Source organism: Neopelma chrysocephalum, unplaced genomic scaffold (assembly GCF_003984885.1).
Source record: "Neopelma chrysocephalum unplaced genomic scaffold, ASM398488v2 Primary Assembly neopelma1_100, whole genome shotgun sequence".
NCBI classification, from domain to species: domain Eukaryota; kingdom Metazoa; phylum Chordata; class Aves; order Passeriformes; family Pipridae; genus Neopelma; species Neopelma chrysocephalum.
In genome coordinates this window covers 2,455,169-2,475,607 of record NW_020897763.1, presented here as the reverse complement: position 1 = coordinate 2,475,607, position 20,439 = coordinate 2,455,169, and the positions used below count along the sequence as shown (strand labels likewise).

At 45.7% G+C, this 20,439-nt stretch overlaps 2 protein-coding genes across 6 annotated transcripts in view; one reads left to right on the top strand and one right to left on the bottom strand.

Moving 5' to 3' along the window:
- The window catches only part of MFSD4A (major facilitator superfamily domain containing 4A), a 21,613-nt gene extending 20,135 nt beyond the window's left edge, over positions 1–1,478 (top strand). For all 3 annotated transcript variants that reach the window (XM_027695331.1, XM_027695330.1, XM_027695329.1), the window contains one exon: positions 361–1,478. In XM_027695331.1, the coding sequence (XP_027551132.1) occupies positions 361–425 (65 nt within the window). In that variant the 3' untranslated portion in view covers positions 426–1,478. The remainder of the gene's footprint in view (positions 1–360) is intronic.
- A 1,847-nt stretch (positions 1,479–3,325) lies between these two features.
- On the bottom strand, positions 3,326–18,291 carry ELK4 (ELK4, ETS transcription factor). Of its 3 annotated transcripts, none has more exons than XR_003536195.1 (5): positions 15,885–16,100; positions 13,669–14,568; positions 12,416–12,532; positions 7,536–10,874; positions 3,326–7,385 (listed from the first exon to the last, which is right to left on the bottom strand). XR_003536195.1 is itself a non-coding variant. In XM_027695326.1 (5 exons), exons 2-5 carry the CDS (start codon positions 16,089–16,091, stop codon positions 10,776–10,778), a joined length of 1,323 nt encoding a protein of 440 aa, XP_027551127.1. In that variant the 5' UTR covers positions 16,092–16,100; positions 17,711–18,291; the 3' UTR covers positions 3,326–10,775. The 3 variants fall into 3 exon arrangements, 2 of the variants coding, with proteins under 2 accessions (XP_027551127.1, XP_027551129.1); XM_027695326.1 differs by adding an exon at positions 17,711–18,291 and having other exon boundaries at positions 3,326–10,874; XM_027695328.1 differs by adding an exon at positions 17,722–18,291 and having other exon boundaries at positions 3,326–10,874.
- Positions 18,292–20,439: the final 2,148 nt, after the last annotated feature.

The following is a 20,439-nucleotide window of genomic DNA, read 5'->3' as shown; positions in this document are numbered from 1 at the left end:
GGCTGTGCCAGGGGAGGGTCAGGTTGGACAGCGGGAATTTTGTCATGGAAAGGGTGTTCAGGCAGCATTGGAAGGGGCTGCCCAGGGAGGTTTGGAGTCCCCATCCCTGGAGGGGATGCCCAAGGAAGGCCTGGCCATGGCCCTCAGTGCTCTGGGCTGGGGGACAAGATGGGCATCGGGCACAGGTTGGACTCGATCCTGGAGGGATTTTCCAACCTCAGTGACTTTCTTCCATGACCAGTGAATTTAACTCCTGTGGTGGGTGATGGAAAAGCACCATTCCTGTTTGGGAAAGCTCCTGCCCACCCCCTTTAAGCTCAGTAGAACTGTACATTCAGGTATTTCATGTCCCTTCTGCAGAGCTGGACGATGCCTCTCCTGACAAAGCAGCAGTGCCAGATGACACGGGGCAGTACCAGCGCTGAGCAAGTGGCCAAGCTCTAGACAAGCAATAAACCATCCCCCCCCCAATTAAGCATTGCTCTCGAGGATGATTTCAACATTTAATGACTGAATCATGCAAGTTCTCTGCAATCAAAAGCACACTCGACTGGGTAAGTGAGAATCAAGGAAACATCCCAAAAAACTGCGGCGAGCCGGGCACGAGCTGCCAGTGGCACTGGGACCAAAAGGACTTTAAGTGCCAGCCTGACCCTGAAAGGTGTGAGCAGAGAGGATTTCCCAGCAGTTCCTCCTGTAAATGAACTTCCTTACCTGTTCAGGACGGAAGGTGGGAAGGAAGAGGTTCTCTCTGCTCCACCTGTGACTGAATGTCTCCTGGCTTAGTCATTGAATTGAACAGATTATTTTTCTGGCCTGTAATGTACAGGAGCCCCTTGAATTTACAGCACAATACTGGATTTTAATTCATTTTTGTGCAACGTGGACTCGAGTCGATGTCACCTCCATTTACCCTCCCAAAGGGGAACAGTTCCACACTGTCTATATTTGCACACTTGATTCCTGTATATTCCACACTTACAAACACCTTCACTAAGACAGTGTCTTACTCAGCATGCTCAGGCCTCTTGATTATTACAATCATTTGCTTTTCTTTTTTTGTTTGTTTTTTTTTGGGGTTGTTTGTTTGTTTTTTAAAGAATGAGTTGTGATGGGTTCGTTTTGCTTCAAGTAAGTCACTCACTTCAGCTGCTGCAGTGGCAGTGTCCTTTTAGGGTGGTTTTATTTCCAGCTTCCAACTGAAGCTTCACCAGAGGTATTTGGGAGCCAGTCTCCAGCTGCTTTACCTGTGCAATATTCTCATCCAGGTGCCTTGTGTAAGGTACTCTCATAGCCCACGCATGGCCTGCTCCAGCTCCGGGGGAAGGACTGGCTTTAGAGGAATGTAAAAGCTCCAAACAGCTCCTTCTTCAGTGAGTGATTGGACATGTTCTTCTTGCTTTAACTGCTGTATGTGGATGTACATATGTATGTGTGTATATAAAGCAGTGTTTAATTAAAGGTGATTGATTGCTAAATTCTCCCGTGCCTGGACTCGGGTACCTCCAGCTTTTCTGGCCAAGACCATCAGCTCCTCCATTCACCAGCTTTTAAACTCAGCCTGAATTTACCAGCTGTTTTAATTTAAACTCTTTTTAGCATTTCTAGAACCCCAGAATGGGTCTGGTTGGAAGGGACCTTAAAAGAACCTCTTCTTTCACCCTCCTGCCACGGGCAGGGGCACCTTCCACTAGCCCAGGCTGCTCCAAACCTGGCCTTGAATTTAGGTTTAGTTTCATTAGAGAAGCCTAGAATAGGTTCTAATTCTGGGATGTTGAGGCAGAGGGATGAGCTAAACCCAGAGTTTAACTGCATTTACCTGTTCCTGCATTTGCTTAATACCCTCACCCTCAGGTACAAAGTCACTTTAACTCATCAGCTCTTGAGGCTGTTTCCACAGGACCATCCATGGGGGCTTGTGAAGATATTTTATGGGAAAAAAGGCTTGGAAAAATGGAAATAACCCAAAGAAGCTGTGGCTGCTCCATCCCTGGGAGTGTCCAAGGCCAGGTTGGAGCAAACAAGGTGTCCCTGTCCATGGCAGGAGGTGGCACTGGATGATGTTTAAGGTCCCTTCCCACCCCAAACCATTCCATGATTCTACTCCAATCCTAGATCAGATTCCAGCCCGGGCAGGATGTGCTGCAGTTCTTCTCCAGCTCCACAGGATGCCACTGTTACTCTCCTGGAAATTACCATGAAGGAAAAAAAGCCTGTGTGTGTGTGCAAAACCCATTTGCAGCAAAGAAAACCCCACCCCAAACTGTCCTTCCTGAGCCCCTCCCACCATGAGAGCATCTCTGCAGCCCTGCCCAGAGGAGAGGAGCAGAAACAATGCAAGGAGGGGGTTTTTTGGAAGGGGATCTCCACACCAGCACTGTCAGCTCTTCAATAATCTCAGTGTGTCCCTGCAGGTTTGGAGAACACGGGGCTAAATCTGCTCTGCCAGAGCAACAGTGCTCCTGTCACCAGTTTGGCAGCTCAAATCTCCACTCTCAGGTCTAGACAGAGGGTCTACTTAAAGAAAAAAATGCTACTTAAAAGGAAATTTTCACCAGAATAATACCTGGTTTGGGAAAAAAAGACCCAAACTTCCCAACTCCATCTCTATCTCCAGGCTGTAAAAGGACTTTTTACCTCCAGGGCTGCTGAACTCCCTCCTTCTCCCAGCCCAAGGTGCCCTGCAGCTGTAACTTTCTATTTCCTCCACTGAAAAAAATGAAACAAACCAGTCAAAAAGAGCAGAAACTTTGTTAAAAATATTTATTTAAAAAAATACAATTGTTTTGCATGTCTGGTTGCACATAACTATTAACATATGATTGACTTGAATAATTTTGCTACAATGCTTTTTTTTTAAAGCCAGCTTGCATTATACAAAGCAAATCCCTCTGTCAGTTCTTACATAAAATAGTTTTCTTTAACTATTCCCGCCCCGTTTTTAAAAAAGATTGCAATACATTGATTTTTTTCATTTTTCATTTTTTTTTTGCACAAAAATCGAAGCAATAGAAAAGTCACCTGATTTCTCAGGAAAGACCTTCATGATGTTTGAATAACAATTACCAATGAGCCACTGTAAAAGCAGCATTTGAAGTGTCGTTACAGTGCAAAGGAAGTTTTGCATCTTAAAAACTTTTGCCTCCAAATTGTATTCAAACCTGAAATGTGTTCAAATAACTCCACATTCTGCTCTAATCAAGCTGATCAGACTTTTTGTGACGTCAACATGCTGAAGGTCTTCCTAAATGTTATCTTGGAAGGTTAAATAAAAGCAAAATTTAGTAACACTGAACAATTACTGAAAACTTTGGCTATTTATGTACTTGCATTACATACCAGCATTTTTTTTTTTAACACAATGGCATTAAGATAACTCTTATTATAAGGTATTATTTAAAAAAAGAAAGTTAGACTGAGAAGCTTTTCTGTCCCAGGCAGGTTCACCCAACTGTAACAAGGACCACAGAGGGGTGAGGTTACAGTTGTCTCTAAAAGATCATGTCTAGAAAAGTCTCCAGTGTAGGAAGTTGAGACACTCACTACAACATAACTTGCTTTGTCTCTAGACTTGGTACTATATATATATATTTATAGAAAAAAAATGCAATTCTGTTCAGGAAAGAGCAACTGAAAATGTTCTCAGTGTCGTTTTTACCCCTGTTAAAATCACAGGAAGGTAAAACTGGATCCATGGCAGAGTCAGGAGTCACCTGACAGGGAAATCTGCTCCCAGCAGAGCTGTCAGAGCTGCTGGAGCCCAAGAAAACCCAGCTTAGCCTAAAAAAAAAAATAAATTCAACCACGGAATAAAACCCACTGAAGGCATCAGGAAGTCGCTTCCCAGAACAGAACTGCAGAAATAAACAGGACAAAACTGGCCCACGTTCCCACCGCCGAGCAGGTCATTGCTTAAGTTGCTAAAAATTACACTTCAAACTTCCCTCCCCTGAACTGTCCCAGCCCAAAAGCTGCCCCCAGAGCAGGTTCTCAGCCCGGGGAAGTCGGAGCAGGTGTGGTGGAGCCAATGGAGCTGCTCTGATTTCCAAGCCCCTGGCACACGATCCACGTCTGCCAAGAGCCTCAGAATTCCCAAGGCAGTCGAAGGGTTTAGTCCCAGATTAATTCCAGCTGCCCCAATACCCATTAGGGGAGACAACCACCACCCTTCCCTAGAAATTTTCCCGTTTATTCGGCTCTGTTATCACAAATACACTTCTCAGCTATAAAAACAGAGGGGAAATAAGCATTAAATGTGCTACTGTACTTATCACAAAACACTGTGACGTACATAAGGCCATCTGGTAACACTGCAACAGGATACAAACAAGATCTGAAAAGGGAGTTTTTTAGGATACAACTTGGTTTCTTTTTTAAAACTACAAGGAATAAATCTCAACCCTGTTCACAGAGAATCAACGTCAAAACTAGCACATCATATATAGAAAACTCTGTGCAACTGAACAACAGCAGAACAAAAAGTCAACACAATTCTAGAAAGCAGTTTCAAAGCCTGAAGGTTTAAGACATGCCAGCCAAAAAAAAAATAAAAATAGAAAACAACAACAGGAAAAAAAGAAAAAAAAGGAAAAGAAAAGAACAAACCACAACACATCTCAAGGAGCTTCGAGCAAAGCCAGGTATTGGAACCCCCCCACCCCAGCACACAGCACACACTTAGGAACCATGCAGAGGCCACCCTCAAAGCCTTCCTGTGTTCAAAAAAAAAAAAAACCCATGAAAAAATAACCCCCAATTGAAAAAAAACAAAAAATAAAAAGTTAAAATAAAAATAAAGAAAAAAAACCAGAAAAAACAACAGCTTCCAGTTATTGGTACAGCACTGCTGCATGTACTGCTCAAGGGCTGAAATGGGCTCCAAAATCACCTCCAGCCTCCCCCTCACGGGTCACTCAGTGTCTCCATGAAGGTCCCTGTTCTCCAAAAGGTTCAGCATTACCCTGTTCCACCCCCTGCCAAAACCACTTTGAGATGAAAACCTTCTGCAATGCCTGGTCTCAAGAGAGAAGAAGTGTTTCGAGTCAAGGAGTCCAAACTTTTGTTCTGTGAACGCAAAACTATTCAAAGACAAATTTAAGACACTTTTTTTTTCTTCTTTTTTTTTTTTAGGAGATGTGGCATCCAACAGTGTCAAAGCTGCTTTTAAAAATACCCTTTGGCAACTCACGGGTCCATGACTGACTAAAAGAAAAGTAAAAGCCCCCAAAAAACCTCCCCAGGGTGTGCAAAACGTTTAAAAGTGGCGACTGCACAGTGCAGTGGCTGCTTTGAGTGAACAGGGCAAGGGGTATTTATACAAATTTGGAAGCCAGACTCCATCCTGGACACATCCTGTCAGGCATGACACGTGTGCTCCATGCAGGGCTATTCCAGGCACAAGGAATCTAAAAAAACCTCCCAGGTTTTCAGCTCTCGGGGTGTGCTTCTCGTCAGGGAGCTGGAACAGCTCCACAGGCAAAACCTTCTACTATGTTTTTTGGGAGGGGTAAACAAAAAAGCAACTCTGGTCAGTTTTAGGGTGTTTTTTTTCCCCAAAAAATAATGTTTATGAAGCAAGTATCTTGTTATTCCAAAAGGGAAATCCTTTAACACACACATCCAAGAAGGAACACGGGCCCTGCCCAGCTTTCCTACCTGGCAGAGCCTGGTTCTGGCTCAGCCCAAAACCAATCCCCCTTCTGCAGTGAACAGATCCTCCTTATTTCTGTTTGTTCTGGGTAAAAAGGCAGGAATAACGTGCCTCAGGTCAAGATCCAGCAGACACTAAACCCAAAGCTTCACCTTTCTGCTCCAGATGGCACCAGGTCCATCAGGGAACTTCCAAAGGAGCTGCTGCTGCTGAACAGATTTGCAGGGATGTACCATCCCTGTAGCTTTGCAGCTCCTCTGTTGTACCCTTATGACTAAAATTAGGCTGTGGAGAAAGATTTGGTTGCATTTCCAAGAGTTCCTCTCTGGCCAGGACCAGCTCTTACCTCCACACTACTCACTCCAGGTGGAATTTGTGTGCCCAGGGGCTGATCCAAGACAGAGCCTCCTGCAGGAACCCCCTGGAGAACTGCACAGAACTGTCACTGCATTTTATCCTTCAACCTTCACAGCCCCTGATCTCAGCAGAGCAGCTCCAGCACGTCCCACATCCCACCATCCCTGGATGGCCACGGCCAAAGGCTTCCCCTCAAAGCACATCTGCTGTCCAGACCCAACAGCTTCATTAAACTCCAATCAAACCATAAAATCCCCTGTTTAGGCAAGACATCCTATACCTCACCAAACATCCTGAACAGCTCCTGAGCACCATGATTGCAATCCTCACAGATTTTGGACTGATCTGCCAACTGTGACATCCTGGGGGGCTCTTTGCGACACCGCGCTCTGTGATTTTTTTAAGACAAAATAAACCATCCATCCCCACGACCTTAGAGGCCAGAAGGTCTCTTTTTTTTTCCTCCTATTTCTACTCTTACAGATACACATTCTATTTCTCACGTTGGAGAATTAAGAAATGAAACAGAACAAAACTGTTGTGGACACCCAAAAACTCAAACATCGAGTTTTAAAACACACCCGTCGACTCTGACAACGTTCTGTAACTACTGCTGTAGTTGATTTTCAGAGCTGACAATACCAAGAGAGCCTCTTGATACAACACTGAGATGTACTGTAAACAAATATGCCTTAAAAATGGAAGAGGTTAAATCATAAACCAGGAGTACATACAAAACTGCTATAAAACAGGAGCAAAAGGTAACTAAAAGCTAAATGAATAAATCATGGGAGACAAGAGAGTGTCAGAACTGCAGGTTCTGAGCTCAGCACTGGGAAAACGCTACAGAAGTGGATCAAAACTCTCACCTGAGAAAGCCATCACTGCTCTAGGACAGCTCTGTCCTCCCACCTCAGCCTGCAGAGCTCTCATGTGGAAGCTGAAGTCACGAGGGAACCTGACCTTGCTGCAGCTCAGCGTTGTGGGAAGCTGGGAAAAGGGAGATTTGCACCTAAGCAGCCTTCACTGTCCTTAGAAGGAACGCTATAAACACAAGAAGAATCTATTGGTGAGAAATCTGAGGTCTGAAAATGTATCAGAGGGAGAAATCATCCTAAACAAAACCACTGAACAGGCGAAGCCTCTCTGTTCTCACACACACTCCCCTACACCAAAGACTGTGTGGATACTGAAGTCTGAGGATGCTCCAAGTTAAAACACTGAATTTCCAAACTCGAGGAATTTTATCACTTGCTGACCTATTGCAAAACAGCTTGAATGTGCCAAAGACAGTGCATAGGAATTGCATTCAGCCACTGCTGGAACAGCTCAGGTTCTGAAACAAGGCTCTGGACTTGAGCTGCTGTTCAAAAAAAACCTCCTCCCCAGGATTCCCTTCACAGGTGAGACAGAACACGAATGGTTCTGTGACTGGAGGGGATCATGGACACATTCCTGCTTCCATGGACTGTCTGTGTTGCCAGTGGCATCCTGAGAATCTGGGATCTCAGCACCAGCAGTGCGAGACTCCCAACTCTGCAGTGACATGGAAAAGAGATTTCCAGAAGCAAGACGAGATGCTCATCCAGTCCAATTCTACCACCAGCTACCAATTAACCAATGCAAATATTCCCAAGCATTCCACAATCCCATGGCTGCTCCAGCAGCATCAACTGTCAGCTAAGAAAAGGTTTCTGTAATGCTGAATTATCACCTTTTTAAGCCACCACAGTGCAAACTGCCACCGTGGCCAGGAAAAGAGAACCTCTATTAACCCCCACCTGCCCTACACTAAATTAAAAAACAAGTTGCAAGGAGCTGCAAAGTGCTCCTGAAGTGACCTAGCAGAGAACCAGCAATCACATCCCTGAGCCCCAAGGAGTCACAGGACGCTGTGCTCCCTCAGGGATGTGATCCAAAAAAAAAAGCTGGCAGTTCCACACCTGTCAGTAAATGTGTGTTTAATCAGGCAGCATATATACAAGATAATATTCCCTTTAAGTGACCTGAAAGCTGGAATGGAGAAAAGGCAGCAAGCTGCTCCTCTCCCCCTTCCCAACTGTGCTTTCCCAACTGCCTCCTAAGATTGTGATCCTTACGTGGATTTTGATTTTCCCTTGGAAAGGAAAAGCAACCACCACCTCAGTGGATATTCCCAAATAAAAACCATCCCATCCAGGCTGCATTTCCACCCGAGTTTCCTCTGCACAAGGGATTCCCAAAGGGAAACGTGGCTCTCCCCCAGCTCTGGCAGTGCAATCTTAGGAAGCTTCTTGGAGAAGAGCAGGAACCCAGGCTGGGTTCTCTTGCATACCTCTGCTCAAAGTGATAAAAGTTCACAGAGAATTAAGTGCATGTGTGCACACACACAACTTTTTTAAACAAATAAACTTGGCTTTTCTCCATAGGGGGACAAGGAAAGGGAAGCAATTAAATTGCAAGGGGTTTTTAGTGCTCATTAAGTACTTTTAAACTCTAATCCTAGTCTGCAATGTTGCTCTCAAAAGTCCACACACTTGGTGGGCGTAAAATTGGCCAACCTAAAGCAACCATTAAAAAAAGTGCTGCTATTTATACATAGCTATATATATTTTTCTAGAGCAGACTCAAAAGCCACCATGCAAACCAGAAAATTCCAGATGCCTGCTCTCAATTATCATCTGCAGCTTTGCTTCTGCATTAAAAAAATAACAATAATAAAAAAAACAAAAAAAAAAGGTCAATATTGCACATTTTAAGAGCTGCTGGCACAGGAACTTCATCCTGCATCTGCTGATGTCTAAATGTGAAGCATTTATGCCTCTGACAGAACCCAACAGGAAGACAGGTCACTCCATGAGCTCACTCCCTGCTTCTTCTCCACCTGAAGAAGGAATACTTTTTTCTCCCATTCCCACTGTTCTGGATGAACAATGCCCTCCATCCCCCCCCCAAAAAAAATCAACTGTTCCACCCACCTGTCCCAGGTGTCACGTCAGGAACACACAAAGTGGTTTTTACACGTTTCAATGTCAGAATACAGGAAGGTAACATCACCAAGGAAGAGAAGTCTCGGGTGCTGTCACACCCTTGGAAAGTGAATTCCAAGCCTGCAAAAGTGGCAAAAGGGGAAAAAACTCTGGAAAGCTTTGAGTTCACCAAACTTCTCCATGGAACGGGTGCAATATGTACAGCAAACACTGTCAGCTCCTCTTGCTGCGAAATCTTCTGCTCCTGAAAACTCTGCAGGCAGCCAGTGAGGATGCTGAAGGAGAGAGATGTTCCCATCTGTTTTCTACTGGGTGTTTTATGGGAAAAGATTCCCTTCCATCCCCATCTCAACGCACGCAGTAGCAAAACAGAAGTTGCTGCCTGACATCAGATGCCCCAAGTGGAAGGAGGACACAGGGCCCAGCACCCACAGATCAAGACATCCAGAACTCTGAGGGGTTGAGAGAGGACAAATCTCCCTCCTTTCACTCCTCAGTTCTCTTAAAAGGCCTCCTGAGGTGTAAAAAAAAAATAAAAATAAAATCTAACTACAAATTTCGTTTCGTCTCGAATGGCTCTGGAAATTAAATCTCTCATTCTTAATCCATCCACACCACCAAGAAAAGCAATGCAAGAGCAGATTTACAGCCAGGTGGACACACTGAGCCTGATCTTGGGTCAGTGCTTCCTCAAGAAAAACAACAGCTCTAAAGCAAAACTCGAGCTAAGAGCTGGTAGAAGAGGAGCTCCTCCACTCGTGGAAAAGCAGGAAACTTTTCCAAACCTGTGGGAAAGAGCAGTAACGTTAATGCTGGGACATCTGTGCTCTCACCACTGTTTGGGTGTGGAACCTCCAGCACCAGGCAGCAACCTCAGCACAGGCACCCCCACCCCCCAAAACTTCCAAGGAAAATCCACCATCCTGCTCATCCAGCAGTGAGATCACAAGCTCTGGAACGGGTCTCTGGCACAAGAAATGTTTGGACTTCAGCATTCAAACTTTCTGAGGGTTGAAAGGAACTCGTCCCACCGCTCATTTCTCTCTCTCCAGACCTCACCTCCCCAGCGAAGGGAGGGCAGGGAAGCATCCAGGATCCAGCCAGGCCACTTCTCCCAGGGGCTGGGCTGGTGGGACACACCACCACCACCACAATTCCCAAATTGTCCAATATCTCAGGATATGAAGCATCATTGAATAGTCCTTGAAAATTTCTCCCTGCAAAAAAGACAAGATGTTTTTACAGCAGAACAGACCAGGCTGCTTTTGTTGCTGCAGAAGTCACCGTGGCCCCCCCAGGCAAAGCTGGAGTGCACACACCCCTTTCCCAAGCATTTCCTGGAATGCCAGCTTCCATCCTGATCACAGATCTTCTTGCCAAGCACAGGAAGCAGAAGAACAGAGGGTTTGTTTTGTTTTTTTTTTCCCCAAAAGTCACAGAGAAAAGACTTCCCTGACACTGTTCACTGCAATCAGTGCAGACTCAGTTGCTGCAACACCGACCAAAAAGTCCCTTTTTGACCACGTGAAATCTTCCAAACCAAGGAGGGAAGAGAAGAAAACTGGAGCTGCAGCTCCTATTAAGGCCTTTGCATATACATTCCCAACCTGGGTTCTTCAGAAAAAAAGGGAATTTTGCAAAAAAAAGGCATTTTTTTTACTTGGGAATGGCGAAAACTACGATTGTTGAGAATCTCTGTGTGGAATTATAAATTGCTCATTTTTAAAAAACGTGGTTAAATAGAAGTGTCCCATCTTTCCCTTGCTTGCCAATGTGTCCTTTTCCATGAGTTCCATGTGCTATGTCTTCTGGAGATCAGGGGAAAACGGGCCAGGGGTAGAGGGTCCATCCAGTCCAGACAGAGTAAATGGGCCATGACTGTTCAGCACTGATGGAAACTAAGAGACAAAACAAAAATGATTAGGCAAGAAGCCACTTTAATTCATTGTTTCTCCCATATCTGTGCACGTAGAAGCTCCCCCAGCCAAAAAAAAACAAACAACAAAACACAACAAAGAAAAAACACCCCAAATTTCAAAGAATTCTCTTGGATTTCCACTTTTAATTCACTTTTTTTAATGCCACTGCAACCAGTGGCACAGCAATCCCTGCCCTGAGCACTGCCCATGTCCTCAATTAATAAGTGACTTTAATACAGGTTGTTGGGAAACCACAGGTCTAAATAGTCCCTCAGTTAATTATCAGCTATTTCTAGAGGAAAATGCCCAGTGCATTGTTTATTCCCCATCCTCGTGGCACGTTATGAGCTACTTCCTTCATCTCCATGGAGATGGGAGATCCCAACCCAAAAAGCAACCAGTTCAATCCCACCCTTTGCCTGAGCAAACCCAGGCAGCAGATGTGGTTATTCCAATGCCAAAGTGGAAGGTGAGGGAAGAGCATGAGGAATTACAACTAAAGGAAGGTTTTTTTTAAAATATAGGGGATTTTTTTTCTTATATATTAAACAAAATTATTTATTAAAACCAGTGAAGGTGAGAATTTCCAAGTAACAAAAGACAGCAGAATGGAGAGATCACAGAATCATGGGATGGTTTGGGATGGAAGGGACCTTAAAGCTCACCCAGTCCCACCCCCTGCCATGGGCAGGGACACCTTCCACCATCCCAGGTGGCTCCAAGCCTTGTCCAACCTGGCCTTGGACACTTCCAGGGATGGGGCAGCCACAGCTTCTCTGGGCAACCTGTGCCAGGGCCTCCCTGCCCATTTCTTCCATAAAAATCCTAGAGAACTGTGCCACATGTTGTCACAGTGATCAAATACACATTATTCTTCCTCACTAATTTGAGATTAATTAGTGTCTTTCAATAGAAACGATTCAAACAAACAATACAGTGGCAAAACTTAATTTTCAGGAATTTCAACCACTAAAGTTACAGGTAAGTTTTATAGGAACAGACATAAAAAAGAAAAATATTCTATCTCACAGCAGTTTGTGCTGCAGTTAATTGAAAACACTTCTGAAACACCAACATTTCCAATATCCTTAAATAAAACTGGGTAAGCACTAAAATGAGTGTTGCTAGAAAACCAAGATCACTGTTTTATTTCTACAGCAGGTATTTGGGTAACTGATCCCTGCAGGTCTGCTGAGGAAAGGACTGAAAAGAATGGAGAGATCATAGAATCATGGAATGGTGGTAAACAACAGTTTCTCATATAATGCAGATTTACTGCTACAATGGAATGGTTTGGGATGGAAGGGACCTTAAAGCCCATCCAGTCTCACCCCCTGCCATGGGCAGGGACACCTTCCACCAGCCCAGGTTGCTCCAAGCCTTGTCCAACCTGGCCTTGGACACTTCCAGGGATGGGGCAGCATCTACAGCAGGTATTTGGGTAACTGATTCCTGCAGAGCTGCTGAGGAAGGGACTGAAAAGCAGGGAGAGGTGAAAGGCTGAACTTGCTGGAACTCACCTGAAAGAGGGTATTAGCACCTTGCAACCTGGCAGGACTGAGAGGAGCCACCGGGCTCAGGGTACTCCAGAAGTGGATGCTGGAGAGCAAAGGGCTGGGAGTCAGCAGGATGGGAGTCTGGAAGAGACAGGAGAGCTGAGTGAGACCTGCCCCTGGAGCAAGAGCACGTGGAAGCCCAGCCACAACCACCTCAGCTCCTGCAGCTGCCAGGGTTGGCTCCCAATTCCAGGAACTCCCATTCCTTGTTCCTCCTCCCTTCCCAGCCCCATCCGGCTCTCCCTCCCCTGGCTGAGCAATCAACCCTCTTTTCCCAACAGCTGCCAAATCCTGCTGGAACCTCCAGCAGAGCAATCCAGCACACAGCACCTGCAAGGACTTGGGAAAACTGGGATTAGGAACTCCAAAGGAGCAGACAGCGGGCACGAGCCTGGTCTGGGTGACACTGACAATATAAGGAACAATAAAACAAGTTTCCACCCAGCTTCTGAATACCCTGGATGCTCCAGGTTCACCAGCCAAACACTTCCCAGGGTGCCAAAAGAGCAATTCCACTTGCTTTTTTTTCCCTGTCTTCAGCCATTTCGTTTTTCAATCAGCAGCTTCCCTACAGCTTCACTCTAATTCCAATTTATTACAGGAAAGAGATTAAATAGATACAGAATGATTTAACAGCCTGGCTGGATTCAGTTCTCTTCCAAGTTTTCCATAAGACATAAAAGCTTTCCTCTCCCACACAAAGATAACAACCAAATTAAGCAGCTGCTCTTATTGCTGTTCATGTTCACTCACAAGACTCTGGCCTTAACTAAATGCCTATATTTGAGTAAAAAAAGCTGCCAAACAGACACCTCTGTGCTTCTCTATTTTTAAAGTATTTTCAGAACCAGCTGAAGGATGAGGGCAGGGTTTTGGGGTTTCTGAAATAATTCAGTCCCTCCCTGGCAAGGTTTACAAAGGATCCTGCTGGTGCTGGTTTGGGTTTTGCCTCCACATGCCAACCCTGCCCAGACGTGCAGGGCTGACACACCACTTGGGCACCTTTTTGGGGTGAAGTTAATACCAACTGTGAATAAAACTTAGGTTTTAATTAAAGAAAAAAAAAAAAAAGGAGGGGAGGGACATCTTGAGTTTCAGAACACCCCACACAATGAACCGACTATTCATTTTCCACTTGCCTTCCCTCACTGGTTTAAAATGTAACATAATCACCATTGTTACTTTAAAAAAAGAAACCAGGAAGGGAGTTTGGTTACCTGAGAGAAAAGTGCTGGAGTAAGAGAAGCAGTCGGGAGAGAAGGACTCAGGATCCCCAGAGGACTTGGATCGCTGCCTGTAATGACGAGAGTAGGAGCCAACTCCAGCCCTTTGGGTTTCTTAGATCTGGAGAGGTGATTGGCAAATTCCTTCTCCAGCACGGATGAATCCTGCTCTTTGGGCTCTGGGGATTGGTGCTGAAGGCTCTGGGCCTGCTCCAGCTGCTGGGAGGCCACGGACTCGATATCCGTGTCAATGTCCAGGTCGGGGTTGGAGCTCAGGGGCGGCGACGGGGGCGTGGAAGGGACCTGGAGGGTGGGAGACACCGAGGACATGGGGGGGGTCGGGGTGAAGCTGGTGGTGGTTAAGTTTGGCAAAGGTGCTGGAGCTTCGGGGACAGTTAACTTGGGCAGGACGAGCGTCTCCAAGGTCTGCAGGGTCTCCTCGGATCCCATGGGAAGGGAGGAGGCCGCGGCGGGAGCGGCGGAGGTGGTGGAGACCAGGGGGGCCGAGGGCGGCTTTTTGGAGGGCATGGTGACAAACTTGATGACGGAGGGGGTCGGCTCCTGAGGCTTCTTCTCCGTCAGCTTCTCCGCCGGGTTCTCGATCTTGATGGACCTGAAGAGTTTGACGCTGGAGCTGTTGAGGGAGTTGAGGGTGAAGGAGGAGTACAGGCCTGAGTGGATGTAGTCGTTGCGGCTCGAGGACTTCGCACACGACTGGGACTTCTCCTTCCCACAGTTTTCCACGTCCTTTGGAGCGCTGTTGACCTCCCCAAAGCCAGTCAGTTCAGGGTCTCCTTCTATCCGGCCCACGACAAGCGGGTCCATATTTAAAATCTCGGGGTACGAGACGAACTTGTACACAAACTTCTTACCGTTCACTTTCTTAATGATATTCTGTGGGTAAGAAGATACATACATATATTTAGACCTTCTTCAGATTAATTTTCTTCCTACAAACACTGCCCAAAATAGGCAGAGGAATTAAAGCCTGTAATCTTTCATCAAAAAATGTTTCTTTTTTTCCTGCCTTAAAAACACACTGCGTTCCTGCAATTCAGTCCTGCTCCCAAAGCAGCATTCCCAGAGCTCACAGACAAAACACTAGGTGAGCTTAACCTGACACTAAATACACCAAAAACAACCTAAAATCTGGCAATTAATTCTTATTTTAAATTAAAAAAAATTACCCATTAACCCCCTCAAGGATCACTGCCCTGGGTACAGTCAGGGTAATCTAACCTGCAGTATTAAAGGGTTTCTACAGCTTTGCAGAACTGAGAGCTGGTACTTGAAATCAAACCCCTTTTATGCTTAATAAGATGCTAATAAAGGAAAATAAGTAGCTGAACTAGTCAGTGGAATGCAGGATAATCAGCTACTTCAATACCACAAAACAGCATCTGTCAAACTTGTTTTGCTCCTTAAGTGAAATGCCACACGCAATTCGGGCTTAAGATCACCCTCATTTATCATGCAATTATTATTACTGAGATCTCTTCAGCACAAAGCCAGATTTGTGCCACCCAACAATAAACACCAGTAACTTACCACCTGCTACCCACTGAGGTTCCTCAGAAACTGTTTTATTTTTATCTCCCACACTCGCCCGGTAACAGTCGTGGGATAAACGGCTTATTGAAACCAAGGTAGGTCTTGAAGACATTTTGCTAAGCAAGAGAAGCTTCTTTTACTCAGCTGGGCTGAAATCACTGACCGTGTTAGAGGTGAAATTCTGAACACACGGAGAAAAATAAAAATACTTTGGGCTGATTCACTGAAAATCCTTATTTTGAAGCTCTTTTGTAGAGGCAACTGCAGGAAAGATCTTAAGGTGGTGCAACACTCACCACCTCAGTCATCATCTCCCAGCGTTGTTTTACCTGGAGTGTTGAGGATTTTAACCCTTGCAAGGGTATGCATTTTTGAAAAGGGGATTAGGATTCAACAATTTGAGTTAGCAAAGACATAAAGAGAAAACTTTGCACTTAGAACCTTATCAAATAAGCAATGGGGAGGAAACACAGCACAACGATACAAGAGATAAAAAAAATTAAAAAAAAAACAAAACAAACACTTTTAAACAAACCAGCACAACTTCCTTAAGCCTGGGAGGAAGAGGACACCCACCCATCCCCTTGCAGGGAATGAAAAAGGAAACAAAGCCCATTAGGCTGGTAAAGATGGATAAGGATTGGAGGGGGATTTGTTACCTTCACGTAGTAGTATCTGAGCGCTCGGCTGAGTTTATCATAGTTCATGCTGGGCTTGTTCTTGCGGATCCCCCACAGCCTGGCCACCTCCTCTGCCTGCAGCAGCTTGAACTCCCCGTCGTTGGAGGTCCAACAGATGATGTTCTTGTTCTGAGGCTCTTGGAGGAGCTGGAGGAGGAACTGCCACAGGGTGATAGCACTGTCCATAGCAGTGAGCTGCAAAGGCAGAGAGGCAGATCAGAGGCAGGTTAACAGCCCATTTCCCTCCTCTCCCTACAAGGGGGTGATGGAGCTGAGATGTTATTTCCAAAGCCAGCAAGAGTAAAAATTATTAGTCACCAGTCGTGAAAGATGTTCCCTGCAGAACAGAGAGGCTGAGTGCCAACTCTGTCGTCTCCTCCCACATGTCAGTACTTTTCACATGGGTTATATTTAGCCTCATTTAACTAAATCAGGTCACTTTGGGTAAGTTGCAGTGAGTCACTACCCCAAAAAAATGTTTCTAAGTTGTTCCATGTTCACCCACTCTGGCTTGTACTGCTTTATGAGAAACAGCTCAGGTACACCCAGGTAAAAAAAAAAAAAAAATTAAAAAAAAAATCAAACCTCCCACTCGCCGCCTCCTTTCCGTACCTGCTCCCACCTCCAACCTCAAAAACAGCAGATCAAGTAACTGCAAAGCTCCAGGAAGATGCCAGAGCAAAACAACTCCATTTTCCTTCAGTTCACACTTCTGCCTCTTTGTCATCAACCCTACTCCCCTCTCTTTCAAATCTTTCCTTTCCAAGTATCATCCCTTTTTTTTTTTTCCTAAGAGCGTAAACATGAAAGTAAATAAAATTATTTCAAGCGCTGCCTTTGCTTGTCTCAGTTCCTGCCATGTCTTACCTACACCAATGATTTAGGCTGAGACTTTCTAGGACTAATATCTGCCAGCTGATTCCTGAACTCCCAGAGTGGTTTTCCTCTCCATGTACAAATTCATCAAGGACAGACAAGTCATTTTTCCTTGACCATATCTGACTACACAAAACAGTATTTCCACAAACATCTTTAAGCAGGACACTAATAATTCTGTCTGCACAAAGGAAGTATAAGACACACCAGATGAAATATTAATTCAGCATCTCATATGGATTCTCTTAGTCTAGAATTGAGATAACTAATGAAGTTTAAATTTCTTCCTATGAAATAAAAACAAATCCAGGTGCTCTGGAATAAGAACCACCATGACGAAAGACATTAAAAATGGTTTTATATGTAAAATTGCTACATTTTTTTCCCCTCAGAAAAGAAACCTAAGAGTCCAGGGGTTTCTATCTGGATGAATCCACAGCCTGAGAGCCCAAGTGCTGTTCACAACCAAAGCAGAGGCATCAAGTCCAAGGACTTGTTTGAAGTCCATGTGTACACAGGGCTCAGTTTAAGATCCAGCCAGGACTGCCAGCTCATCTTTGCTCCCAAAGCCTTTTATTCCAATCTCATTACTGCCCAGCACTTATCCAGCCCTATATAAGGAAGGGAACAGTCTCCATGTGAGCCTCAGAGTTCAGTGAGCCCTGAGAAAGGATTACTGACAGTTTACACAAGGGCTCCACGTTCTTACCGAAATCAGGTGCCCCGGGGCAGGTGCCTTTTTTGGGCCCAGCCCATGACATTGAACCTGTTTTGCAGAATCCCTGCCCCATGGCAGGCTGGGTGACTCCCCAGGGCCGTGCCATCGATCAAGGCAGTTAAATTGCTGCAATTACACGGAACAATCTCAACCTGAAGGACACCCACACCACGCTGTTATGCTGGCCTAGGGTGCTTTCCCCGTTAATTACTGCGCACGTACAACTCCCTGCTTGCCCAAATTAATTGCTCAGTACTCTAAGAAACTCAAGGCTGTGCTTCCAGACTCATCCCATGGCGTGCCAGCTGATCCAAAGGGGATCAGCTCTGCCTCAGAACCGCCTGGAATCCCACGTTTGCCAGCAACATTCCGTGTCTCCAAGGCTGAGGCTGCGGCTCCTCATCCCCGGGGATGATGCACACGCATGTGTCGTGCAGACAGGAGGATCTGCAGAGCTGTCAATGCCAGGGATACGTGCTAAGAGAGAGCAGGAAGATGAAGTTGAGTGATTATTCCCACGCTGCATTTATCTCCAGCACTTTGGGAACCCGGATCAGCACTGCACCAAAACGGGCTGACTGATGCAACGGGAGGCAGCCACGTGGAAATCAGATTAGCAACAGAATTTCACAGTGGCAAAGCCTTTTTTTTCTCCTTTTTTTACCCCTCCTCCTAAAAATCCATGCAGGTTGCATCCCAGAATTTAACTGCTATTATTTCATTAGGCTGCTTCCCTTTAGGAAGTACCACCTCGCTGTAGCTCAAAGCTCATCAGCCTCACTCACAGCCAAGCATCCATACCTAGGTTTGGAATCACAGCTGGTTTGGAATCCAGCTGGAGATACACAAAGTTCAGTAACAGAGCACACATGGAGTAGCCAAAATTCTGGGAAGTACAAGATATTAAAAAAAATACACCTTTCCCTGCGTTGAGCTACGTCATTCTGAGGAGCATTTACCAAATTATGAGTTCATGCTGCCCAAATCCCCCAGTTTTCCAGCTGGAAGGATCCTTCTCCCAGGGGCAGAGTTACAGACTCTACTACTCTACATTGATCAAGCCCCTCCTGATGTTTCTGGCATTTACAGCTTTAGGGGTGTCACAATTTTGTCCATAATTTGGAGGACACCTTGAGTACCCTCAGCTTTAAAAAGTCTTGTGTTGGACACATTAACGGGGTGGAAAAGTCCTACTGAGACCCTGGTGTTAGAGAACAGGAGCAGGAAGCACTCTGGAATTGTTCATGGATGGCTTGTATTGCACATATTCCTCTTTATTCAATATTTACTGTGTATATCTAAAGGAAATGATGGAGATCCCTCAGTGGAACCTCATGGATACCTCAACAGAGCGGGGAACACAGAGTTTTTCTGAAGGTTTTACACACAAAGGGAAGGCCAGAAAACAACCCTCCACAGTGGTCAAAGCAATGGGATCACAGGTGGATCTTCAGACTCCAGGAGCAGCTGTGAACTGGGAAAGTATAAATGTGTTGTATTGTGAACCAAGACGTCTCACTTAACTTCAGCACAAAAGCTGCTTTGATACAGCACAAGAACACATCAAAGAACTCCTGTTTCTTCAGGAAAAAGCAGGGTATAAAAAAAAAAAAAGAGAAAAAAAAATCACACAAGATGTAAAATGAAAACCAGTAGAGGCGAGCTGAGCGCTTCTCTTTGTCTGAGAACCAACCAACACGTTGAAAAGGTTCCTCCTCCTCCAGCACCTGGGGCAGGAGGAGGCAGCTGCTGCTTTTCCTGAGCCTTTACCTTGCAACCACAGGGATGAGAAGTGGCTCAAGCTCCTTGTGCTGCCCAGAACATCTTCAGGTGCCCTGGAGAGGAGGATCCACGCCATGGCCATGTACTCAAACCCCTCCTGCACTGACACAATTCAGAAGATCCTCTTGTCCTTTTTATTCAAAACACCCCCCACGCTCTGCAGAGATTTTAAAGGCCCACTAGTTAGAAAGAAATCAGGATGAGGATAGGAACCCACTGTCCCACTCCTACCCTGCATTAACGATGCAAACAGCATTTCAACTTCTTTCAAATGCCATGAAAAGGCCCCAACCTCCTCTCACAGCTCCCTGTCAGCACAAATCTGATTGCTTTTTCTTCCGGCTGAATGCACCAATAATTACAAAACACACCCCTGCAAGCCATCTTTCTGCTGAAGGTTATTTTCGTGGAGAAAGGAAAAAGGTCTAAACTGAAAAGCCAACGAGGGAAGGAGGCAGAGAGGCAGCACTGCTGCTTGTGACAACGGCCTTGCCACTCCTGCACCATCTGAGCAGAGGCAAAAATAGTTGCTAGAGGCAGAGGGCAGTTATACTTTGTAATGAGCCTGCTAAAATAGAGCACTATTATTGTCTTGAGATCTTCTCTGACGCCTACGGATGACCCTTGAAGTTCACTGAGGAGCTGACAGAGTTTGGCTGCAAACCTGAGCCTTCTCCTGCTGCTGCTGCAGCTTCGAGGCCTTGTCTTTACAAAGCCTCAGAGTTTACAGCAGGGCCAGGACACGAGATATGGATCTTTTTCCGGTGACTTCTCCTCCTGCATCTGTGCCACAGCCACAAGCAGTGTGTGATTACAGAGCCCCGGGCTCTGCAGCTCCTGGGCAGGAGGAGGGTGTGCAGCCAGGGGTGGCACAGCAGCACGTGGGAATCTCACCCTAATCTCACCCAGCAGCTACACTTACTGAGGCCAAATAAACTCCCTCTGTGCTCAAAAAGGACAGGCACCCCTGGCCAGGCCCTGAGGAGGGAGCAGAGGCAGGATTAGGGGGGACTTAGGCCTGGTCTAACCATGTTCAAGGTCTTGTGGCAGATTTCCTGCGCTTTGACTGGACACCGAGTAATCCCCCAGTAATCTTTCACCTCCACTCCTTCCAACAGCCTCTCTCCCCAGCATCTGCAGCCTGATGAGTTCTGCAGA